This window comes from Sesamum indicum, linkage group LG7 (genome assembly GCF_026168435.1).
Source record: "Sesamum indicum cultivar Baizhima isolate 11 linkage group LG7, ASM2616843v1, whole genome shotgun sequence".
Classification (NCBI taxonomy): Eukaryota; Viridiplantae; Streptophyta; class Magnoliopsida; order Lamiales; family Pedaliaceae; genus Sesamum; species Sesamum indicum.
This window is the reverse complement of record NC_142663.1, coordinates 4,189,259-4,199,906: the sequence shown is the minus strand read 5'-3', so window position 1 is coordinate 4,199,906 and position 10,648 is coordinate 4,189,259. Positions and strand designations below refer to the sequence as shown.

The window sequence follows — 10,648 nt, the reverse complement described above, 5'->3', positions numbered from 1 at the left end:
CAAATGAACGATTTAACCTCTTATTAAAAAATAAATAGCAATTTACCTCCCTATATTTTTTAAAATACAACAATTTACCCCCCCTGTAATTTTTAAAATGAAGCAATTTACCTCCTTATAAAGGAGGTAAATTGCTTCATTTTATAAAGTATAGAGGGGTAAATTACTATATTTTTTTCATAAAGGGTAATGTGCTCATTTTCAATATCAAAGGGTTGATCTAAGAAGATTATGACGGGCCTTTACAGCCAGACCACTTGCAGCATAATATCTCCCGCAAAGACTAGCAATTCATCAAAGAATAGATTTGCACCTTAACAAACTGGTGAAACAGAGTTAAAGCAATAAGTATTTGCAATGAACTTGCTTCACCCCGGATACATCAGTTTAATGATCTTACATTCTGGTAAATAACAAACATTCCCAGTCTTTTGCCAGACACATGCAGCATGCACTATAAATATCTGAGAAGTGAAGTATACTACAGACAACCAAAGAAATAAGTCGTGCTTTACGAAAGCATCAATATCACTGCAAAGAAAGGAGGCAGCAGGCCTGCTGTTTTCAAGATCCATGAGATTTGGATAATGAAGTAAGATTCTGCGCCTTTATGGTGTCAAGTATAGATTTGAAGTCGCTGTGGAAGGAGATTATTGACGTCTGTCGACGTGCAAATGCAATACTAAACTGTTTTATCTCTTCTTCAAGCTTTTTCCTCCTCCTTATTTCAGAATTCAGATCCTTTAAAGCTCTCTCCTTTTGACCAGTAATTTGTGCAAGCATTTGAGATGAACTGGAGATTCTTTGAAGTACTGCATCTCTATCTTCTTTCAGAAGATGGAACTCTCTTTCCAAGCTATGGTATTTTCCCTCAGAGACCTTTAGAAGCTGAATATTGGCTTCCAACTCTTTCTCCAAGTCATTGTACTTCTGTTTGATAATTTTGACTTCATTTTCCAGTCCCTGCTTCCAGCAAGCAATTTGACTTCCCAATGTGCCCTTTGTCAAAATCAAAAACTAATTTTCAGAATGACGGATAGACTTTTTACTACACATATTTATATCTAATATACTGGAATACAGGAAAGATGTTAACTTTATATGAAAGGCAAGGCTCTGCGCCAATCCTCTTTGAAAAGAGGTTATGGTAGAAAGGCAATGGTGATGTAGACTTCATAAACCATGTACAGGATTTTAGAGAACAGTGATTATCATGTAAGGCAGCCTACACTTCCTGACTCATTGATTACTGAGATGGTCACAAATAGATGAAAAACGTTTGTCTTAATCAAAATAACAGGAAGTTTACTGTGTATCATAAACTCCACCAAGACTACCTATCAGGAATTGGTAGATATAAAGTCATGATTGTTTACGTGTCCAGTTTACCTAGCATCATAAAAGAGTTCAACCAGATAAAAAACAAAGGCAACAGCAACAAACATTTTGTCAAAGGCTGAAGAAAATTCATGACTATCTTATTATGCATGATAGGTTCATAGAAATATCTGTTTACATGACTCCACCATTTTACTCTCAACTAATGACAATCTTTTCTAGTAAATACCATAAATAATCCCTACAGTTTGTATTTAGAATTACTTTAATCTCACATCTTCATTTCTGATCTTGTCATCCATAAAGTTCATATTTTATTCCATTTCAATTCCCTAGTCAACTTTCTGGAAGAGTACTTCAGAATTTCAAATTGTTAGAAATAAAATGGTCAATTCAAGCTTTTAATCGACCTAAGGACAAATTTTTCATACTTACTGCCATCTATTTTATTTTCGCAAAAGTTACCATTACTTTGTAGTTTTACATAACTTACTAGGACATTCTACTAGCTTCTTTGAACGGCATCTAGGATACTCTTTTCAGTAACTTCAGCAATGTAATTAATAGGTTTTCGTTTCTTGATGCGACGGAGTAGTTTGTACAAGCTGGTTTGTCCCATTAATAATTATATAATTTTCTTGGGATCATCAACCATCAAACAAATAACTCCCTCTCCCAACTTAAGCCCCAAATAATCGTTTACAGAATGTGTCATTTGGATGTGTGTTACATGACAGGATATACATTAGTGCACCCATGACTTATTTTGGTTGGCTATAAGTCCGGGAAGTATTAAGGCATCTTCAATAGACTCCTTAACAAACTAAAATATATGCACAGCTACAAGCCAATGGATTTAACCAAGATTGAAAACAACAAAGAATAGTATAAATTCAGATAATTCACAAAATCTGCAATGAATCAAACACGCAAATAATAGAGATTAACCATCATAAAAGAAGTCAGGAATGACCTGAGATCATGAGCTTGAAGTAGGAGAAACAGAATCCAATTGTCAGGATGGAGAAAAATAACAAAATTGGCATGTGAGATCTTGATATATGTGACCAGGCAGCTACCTTAATTTTGCTGCTGTAAACAGATTCCTCACTACGTTCATCCTGTAGAGTTGATGCATCAGACAATACCAAAGAAGAAATTGTGCTGCTCAGCTTCTGATGGAGCATGTTGCACTGCTCTCGCACAGAGTAATCATTCATGTGCGAGGGTCTGTTACCATCCATTGCCATTGACAGATGAGATTCTAATGTTGAGAACAGGCTTGTCCCAACTTCAATTGTTGTAGAGAGTATTTGAGCAGTTGCAGATCTCTCATCGGCTATAAAGTTCTGTTGAAGACAAATATTACAAAGATATTACAGTTTAAGGGAAATTCTCCCTACAGTCAAATTTATGGTATTTAAAATGATATTGCGTGTCACCTGTAAAATAGAACAAACATCCTTGTAAATTTCTTTGCAATTTGTCACAGTCTCATGTAGGTTTTGAGGAATTCCTTGAATTAGCAACATCTCTTCTTGGAGTTGAGATATTTCTCTTGTTAATTGGCTATTGAATGACATCTGTTCCTCATACTTCCTCTGCAAAACATACATTAAGCATAAGATGAAGAATATAAAGAGTATGTGAGTCATCTGATCAACTTAGCAAATAGAAAGCTGAACTATAGTGGATTGAGGTTTGAACTAGACAGAGCCATTCCACAGAACAGTAAGAAATTTATTACCAGCAAGCATGAACAAACCTTGTATTCATCTCTTTCCTCTATGATAAGTTTTAGCTGTCTATGGAGGTTTTCTATCTCTTGACTGCTAGTCTCCATTGAGCAATCCTGTAATGGATATACCATGTTTACCCAACTGATATAGCATATTCCAGAATTTGAAATTACTGATCAAATTAACTGGAAGCAATTTTTTATATTGTTATATAGAATACATTTAATACTATTTATGACAAAAGTATCTCTCAAAAAATATTAACAGAACTCCTCTTCAACTTTCAGAAATCTGCAAGAATGAGGAAGGTGATATTTCTTTGGAACAAAACATTGAAGAGAACTAATTCGACCATAATAATGTGCTTTACTTGTTGATAGTAAATATACTTGTTCCAGGTCATAATATGGTCATGGAACGTGGGCTTCACAATATCCTTTGTTTCTTGCTCACAGAAGCAAAAGAAAATTGCTTAAGACCGAAAATTGTTTATACAGTGTGGTTGCATGCTATATCTTTAAAATGAATGTCCAATTCTTAAAGTACCTAAATGAACATTACCCAGGATTGTCATATCACAAGTAGAACAGCACACCTGCGAGAATGTGGAAGAAAGTTTTTTCTACCCATTGAGTAGATTGAACTCTATGTTTACCGATTAGGTAACAAAATATACAAAAATAAAAAAATCAATTTAGAGAGTACTAACTGAGAGCAGAAACTAACGCCAATAAATTGAATTGTACATTACCTCAGTAAATGGAAATGATTGAACTTTTCTTGCAGGAGTCATATGAAGCGAATCAAGGTCAGGTATATAACCTTTATTCATTCTCATCCATGTATCTTCATCAGCAAAGTCTTCAAATGTATCTGGAAGTGGGCTACACTCTTGAAGTGTTGAGTAGTGTGATCGCTTAGCAACAAACATATTAGGAGCTGCTTTAAAACATGGGGTACTAAAAGCATCTTCTTGCGACATGCTGTGACTATTTGTACTTCCATCTTGAGGAGATTCTTTGGGACCATCCTATAAACCAGCATTAATTTCAAATTTTCAATCAATGAGAATAACCAATATGGAACATGAGCAATTTGCATTAACAGGCACAATCCAGAAGTATAACTTCGTGGTTCGTGAGCCCCAATGGTCAGGAGGCTCTAGGCCTCACCACCCTGAATTCACAATAGCTAGCATTGATGTTTCTCGCATAATTTGGTTACACCTCAGAGGATGACAGCATATAAACCTTAGCTAAATCAGATTTCTTGCTGAGCCACGTCTTTCCATTCTGGCATCTAATAGAAGAGGAACTTGTTAACTGACTTCAAACCTTAAGGGGGGAATTAGGCATACCATAAGATACATCCCTTGTATATTGCACAATTTTAAAAATATAAGTGCACATTTTTAAAAGAAAATGAAAACCTAACATATAAATCAGATCGGTTATAATTGCAATTGGAATTAAGCCAATTCAGAAATATCAAAATGACATTTAAGACTCGCCTGACTATTGCTTCAAATTTGATAAAAATAGGCTGGTGGAATACAAGCACGAGTTCACTCGGCTCAATAGAGAATATTATTACTAAATTTTGAGAAGAAACAAAATATAGCTCAAATAATGAGTTGAAAGTTTTACATGGGATGAGCTTCTGTCAGAGTCTGACAAAGTCACCAGATTGCTAAGATTGTCAATTTTCATTTGCTGCTCCCTAATGCATTGATCACGCTCTCTATGTGATCTTCTTTCCTCCTCTAGTTCTGCGGCAAGCTTCTCTCGCTCCAGTTCATACTGATGATAGGATAAAGAAGTATATAACAGTAGAAGACCTGAAATATTCAGAACTCTAAACATGCAACAGAAAAATCTACCTTCAGCATGTCATTCCTCAGTTTCAGAATTTCTTGCTCCAACACTTCTGCGTGAGATCCCTATACAGAAGGTATTACTGAGTTAACTTAACCCTTTGTATTATAGGCGTAACACATAAAAATCAAGGTACCTGAAGTTTCCTTCGTAGTTCCTCAATTTCTTGCTTTTGTCTCTTCAACAAGGCGCCATCTGTTAATATCTTCACACATAAAGCAGCTCCACATCAGATTCCAGTAAAATATCACGGAATCAACTCTTATGTTATTGTTGCCCTCATACATATCATTACTTCTCAGGGTCACTAAGCAAGGATCACAACATATACATATTCTAAAGAAAACAAGAACTCTCTAGTTTGGAGCAAGTACTAAATAACAATATCAATCAACTATGCAGTACGTGAAATGCCAGTCATTTTCTAAGTGAAATTTTCTTGTAGAAGAAAGTAGGGAATATGAAATGAATACAACATTGAACCTCATCGTGTTATCCCAGTCCTGAGAAGTTGACACATATGACCTCTTCGCCTCTTCGGGAGAAAAAGCCAAATTTATTTGTATACCCCTGGCACCAAAATTGTGGAAGGCTTTCTTTTGTTTTGATTTCTTCTTTAAATATCTGCTATATTAACATTTGACCTTCCTCTTTGAGGAGAAGTTGGATCCCAATCAGTCCAAACCATGACTTCTGCTATGCAGGTCTTTGAAGCCCCAAATGATAATGGACATATTCATTAAAATGGTTATTTTAGAGTTTGGTCAATGTAGATGCATCAATCATCACTCTCAAGAAAGACAAGTATGGATAAGATCAGCAAACTAAATCCGCAAGAACGTATTATAAATGACAAAAGAAGAGCTAGCCCAAGCCATATTTGCAATAGGTTCTTAATTCTACCTCATTCAATTGAACGCAGTTGGTAATCCGCTTTGCTCTGCTAGCAAACTGAAGTGTCCCTCTTGTCTCCTCTATGTGTATCTACATATACCGTTGAGTTCCACATCAAACATGATACTTAAGTTGATGTAACTGAAATATGAACAACAGTTAAGCACCTCTTCTGGTGCCACAGTGCAAATTATTGAAGTCTTTGCATTTCCACCAAGTGCAGGTTGAAGAATGCGAGTAAGCTTACTGTCACGATAAGGAATATGACCCCTGCATAAGAAATTGATGAGTTAGTAAACATCAATCACTATTTTTATACAGTTAAGTTATCCGCAACTACCTTTGCTTTCCACCCTCGCTCAGTTTGTTGATCACGTTACCAAGAATCATTAAGCTCTTGTTAATGTGTTTTCCTTCCTTCAAACGAACTCCCCCAGCTCCAGTTTTAGCTACTCTTTCAGAACCAGCTAAGTCAACTAAATTCTAGTTCCAAGAACAGAAAGCAGTAAGAAAAATTTAAGAAAATGAGACACGAGTCTGATATGGTAAGAAAGAGAAAAGCAAATTAACTGAATGTTGGGTGATTTCTCCTGAAAAAGAATCAACCTGATGAGTTTACTGCAGCAATTTCTATTTGAAATGCAATTGTTACATAGTTGGACAATGGAAGCTGTAATCGTACAAGTTAATTGAGAATATTAAGGTTTAAAAAATACCTTAAGCGCAATATTTCTTTGCTCTTTAAATTTGTAGCTTTTTTAATTCTTTAAAAAATGTGAAACTTAACCTTTAATTTAACAAAGGAAACCAATAAGTTGAAGTAGGAAAAGATCAAGGGGATAACTACAAACCAGGACAGAGACACGAATAGCATCATCTGAAGTTGAACTAGTATTGCATTTATTATCCTTTCCTTTACTTTCAATTACCTGGCTCATGAAAAAAAAATCACAATTTGTAAGTATAGCAGATGTCTATAAGAAGCAGCAACTTCTGATCCAAGCTCCTCTATAATAAACAACATACCATCCTAAAAATTGTATGTGATCTGCTACTACGAGCATTCATGTTAGTATCACCAAAATGCCTGTTAGCTGCCAAGAATTACAAATCTATGTTAAGTATTTGATAACATAACGATAAGTGAAACTGACGACCAAGTGCATGCTAATTCCGAATGTGTTCTGATCCAAGGTCATACCTTCTCCAAGTTGAATAAGATTAAGCACTTGGTCAGCACTGTTCACAATTTCCTCCCGAAGTCCTGCAACAAATACTCCACGCTAAAGAGCAACAACTATCAATACTTTCATACAGTAGAAGAAATTTGCCATAATATAGACAATTTGACCACAACCTACCTCCAAACTCTCATGAATTTGAAGCTTTTGATTCTCCACAGCAAAAAGATCATTAATGTCTTCATTGTAAATTTCCATGTAGGAAACTCGAATTAAAAATTCCCTATCAGATGTCTAAAACAAATAATCAAAGAAGATTCTGTCAGAAACCTATTATGTATACCACAATGCTACCAAATTTTAAATTTGGCAAAAGTTGGTCATCTTGCCTTTTGAATTTTTGCAAAAATGTCTTTGACAGCTCTATGAATGATTCCCGGGTCATTATCCGAACCATTCATGGTAAAAGTTTTCCCACTACTTGTCTGCCCATATGCAAATGCAGTTCCTGCATGCAATTATCTGATTTTATATAGTTGGAATTTTATGTTCAGCAAAGAAACTTAAAAGGGATACTTAAAGGATGGTCCTGGCAAATAAAAGAGAAGAAAAATCAAGAAGCCCTGTAATAGACCATCCCTAAGATCAAATTTTACAATCTGAAATTTTCATAAAAGTGAATGGAGAAAGTTCTAATACGACAGGAGCACAACCATAAAAGAAAAGCACTATTTTGCTACTAGTTAGAGTTCAATCATTTCTATCTGAACATTCCTTTAAGTCTTTATGTGAAAGAGGATGTCATTGCTTTGGTCGGCCTCTTCTTTCAGCATAGAAATGGTCATCCATTTTACCTCTGTGGAGCTCCATTATATGCCTGTTTTTTCTGAAAATTTGTTTACTATTAGTTAACCTCTTGATTCTATTGACACGAATGTCCTGTTTAAGTAGTCTAGCTCACAACTTTCTTTTATTCAGTAAAGCATATTTCGTGCATTTTCAGCTCAAAGAACTACCCAGTTCAAAGTAACCCAATAAAACTCAAGCAAAAGAAAATCTAATGCACTGAATCCCACCATTAAACCCCTCTACAGCAGCATTAATAATGTCCTTGGTCAGAAGCTCATAAACCCTAGCATTACTGCATTCCTGATCGAACACGTGATCTGCAAAAAAGTATTTGATAAAAGTCAAATCAAAATCACAAAAATATTTGAAAAGACATACACGGAAAGAATTTCAAGTTAGCTTACCAAACGCGAAGGAAACTCCCGAAATAGGAGTCCCGTCGGATCCGTGGAGCGATATGCGATTGCTTTCGACTTTCCAGCGAAATCCATTAACGGATTCCTCGTTTGCAGATGGTCTCACCCTCACTGCCACGCAGATCTTCTCCATCTTCACGCACTTACTCACACCACCACAGTGTTCTTTGAATTGTTTTTTCTCCCTTTTTTCTACTTTGTTTCTTTCTTGGGGTTTAATTTGAATTTGAAAAATAAAAAAATGAGTAGCCAACGGGCGGGATTCTGATTGAAATTTGAAAAGGAGGACTTTACAAAATCAGCCTTTTCAGTTGGGCTTCACCAGAGCGCTGAAACAGATTTAGCCAGTTTTGATTCTGGAACTAGAGATTACAATAGGCCCAGAAAACTGGGACTCGACCCGGATCTGTCTCGTTTGGTGGGTTTGGTATTAATTTAGTTTTAATTTAGATGAGTTCAGGACGAGGTACGGGTTTTGGGTGGACAAGCTGCCATCCCGAAACCCCCCATTCATATTTTAATAGGGTGAATAGCAGTTTATCTCTTTATAATATTAAAAATAAGCACATTACTCTCTATAAAAAAAAATATAGCAATTTACCCTTTTATACTTTTAAAATAAAGCAATTTACCTCCTTATATAAGGAGATAAATTGCTTCATTTTAAAAACACAGGGGGTTAAATTATTGTATTTTAAAAAATATATAGAGGTAAATCGCTATTTATTTTTCTTAAGGATGTAATTTGCTCATTTGCAATATCACAAGGGAGTTGCTTGCATTTTTTCCTATTTTAATACATTATTAATAAAAAATTATAGTATTATATGTAAATCCTTAGCAATTTTGTGTATATCTAACACTATATGAGAAATACAAAAAATAAAAAATTAGTTGATGAGAAAATTAATAATTTAGATAAATGTATACTTTGTGTTACACAATTCATTTAGATTGAAAACTACGTTAACATATTTAAATCTAAACTAACATTATTTATTAAAAAATAAAATATTAGTTGAATGTATTCTTTGTATTATATATTCTTGTAGATCGTTAAATGATATTACTTGATGAAAAAATTAATAATTTAGATAAACGCATACTTTGTCTTATAATTCATTTCAGATTGAGAACTAATAAAGGTATTTAAGTGTGAATTGATGTTAGTTATTCAAAGAATAAAATATTAGTTGAATGTATTCATTGTAGATCGTAAAATAATATTACTTGATGAGAAAAGTAATAATTTAAATGAACGTATACTTTTTATTTTATACAATTCATTTAAATTGAAATTATGTTAATGTATTTAAATCTAAACTGATATTACTTAATAAAAAAATAAAAAATTAATTTAATCATGAATATATTTAAGTCTAAATAAATTATAAATTTAAGTTATTTAACTCTAATTAATAATTATTAACTAAATGATAATACAAATTGTAAAAAATTAAAAAAAAAAAAAGGACTTATAAGTCAAAATCCTCTTTAAACTTTGGCAGGGATGGGTGAATTTGGTTGGCAAGTCTCGAGTTTGAGCGAAGTCCCAAACTCACCCTGTTGTCATCCATATTTTCGATACTTATTATAAAAATGAATTGATATGTAATTTTATTTTCAATTCTTATTTTTAGGTTTTCCAAACGAGATTATAGTTTTATATTAATTTTATGTGAGAACGAAATATGTTTGTTTGAAATATTTTGACTTTATCTTTTATAGGTATGAATATTTCGTTTAGATGAGTTAATTTTGGTGTTTTCTCATTCATGAAAATATAAGATAAAATAAAAGTATATTCGATACTGTTATTTTTAGAAGTACTTTTCTCGTCTTTTGTTATTTTCATGAGGAAAAATTTCTTTTTTTGTCTCAAAATTTTGGTCTTATTTAGCAAAAGTATATACATAATACACACTTAATTAGCAAAAAACAAAACAAAAGGAAGAAAGAAAAAGAAAGAGGGAGACAACGGAATAAGGGGAAGAAAAAGAGGAATTTTCTTCTCAACACCTCTCTATATATAATATATGCATATATGTATATTGAAAGAGTCGAAATGGCTTAGTACTTGAAAAGAACGCAATGGAAATATAAAAATGAGCACTGATGTAGGTCGCACGAAATCAGGATCGGATCGCCGAGTCGGATCGTAGTATTTGGGTCGTTGAATCCTTCTTTCGAACTACCTGTTAGTGGATCCTGAGAACAAAGCAAACGTGAGACTAGCCGAGTAGCCCTCGGCGATGGCCCTCCGATGATTAAGTTAGAAAAGTGAGGTCGAAAAGATGAAAACGAGATCGAATGAGATCACGAAATAGCGGTAAATGATAAATAAAACGTGCTTTGAA

General features: G+C 33.9%; 1 protein-coding gene across 3 annotated transcripts; it reads right to left on the bottom strand.

Annotated features, from left to right (window-relative positions):
* Positions 1 to 290: 290 nt before the first annotated feature.
* Positions 291 to 8,557, bottom strand: ZCF125 (P-loop containing nucleoside triphosphate hydrolases superfamily protein). Of its 3 annotated transcripts, none has more exons than XM_011080150.3 (18): positions 8,280 to 8,532; positions 8,103 to 8,192; positions 7,416 to 7,534; positions 7,207 to 7,320; positions 7,047 to 7,128; positions 6,872 to 6,939; positions 6,697 to 6,774; positions 6,186 to 6,328; positions 6,013 to 6,115; positions 5,855 to 5,935; positions 5,088 to 5,156; positions 4,957 to 5,016; positions 4,724 to 4,876; positions 3,829 to 4,107; positions 3,104 to 3,190; positions 2,781 to 2,939; positions 2,418 to 2,687; positions 291 to 999 (listed from the first exon to the last, which is right to left on the bottom strand). In XM_011080150.3, exons 1-18 carry the CDS (start codon positions 8,422 to 8,424, stop codon positions 565 to 567), a joined length of 2,535 nt encoding a protein of 844 aa, XP_011078452.1. In that variant the 5' UTR covers positions 8,425 to 8,532; the 3' UTR covers positions 291 to 564. The 3 variants fall into 3 exon arrangements, with proteins under 3 accessions (XP_011078452.1, XP_088739027.1, XP_020549361.1); XM_088882901.1 differs by having other exon boundaries at positions 7,416 to 7,548; positions 8,280 to 8,319; XM_020693702.2 differs by having other exon boundaries at positions 810 to 999; positions 2,312 to 2,687; positions 8,280 to 8,557.
* Positions 8,558 to 10,648: the final 2,091 nt, after the last annotated feature.

Coding starts and splice junctions, on each gene's coding strand:
- ZCF125 (XM_011080150.3), bottom strand. CDS start 8,424: ATGGAGAAGATCTGCGTGGCAGTGAGGGTGAGACCATCTGCAAACGAG. Junction 8,193..8,279: donor GGGAGTTTCCTTCGCGTTTG/GTAAGCTAACTT, acceptor ACTTTTTTGCAG/ATCACGTGTTCGATCAGGAA. Junction 2,940..3,103: donor AGGAAAGAGATGAATACAAG/GTTTGTTCATGC, acceptor TATGTTTTGCAG/AGGAAGTATGAGGAACAGAT.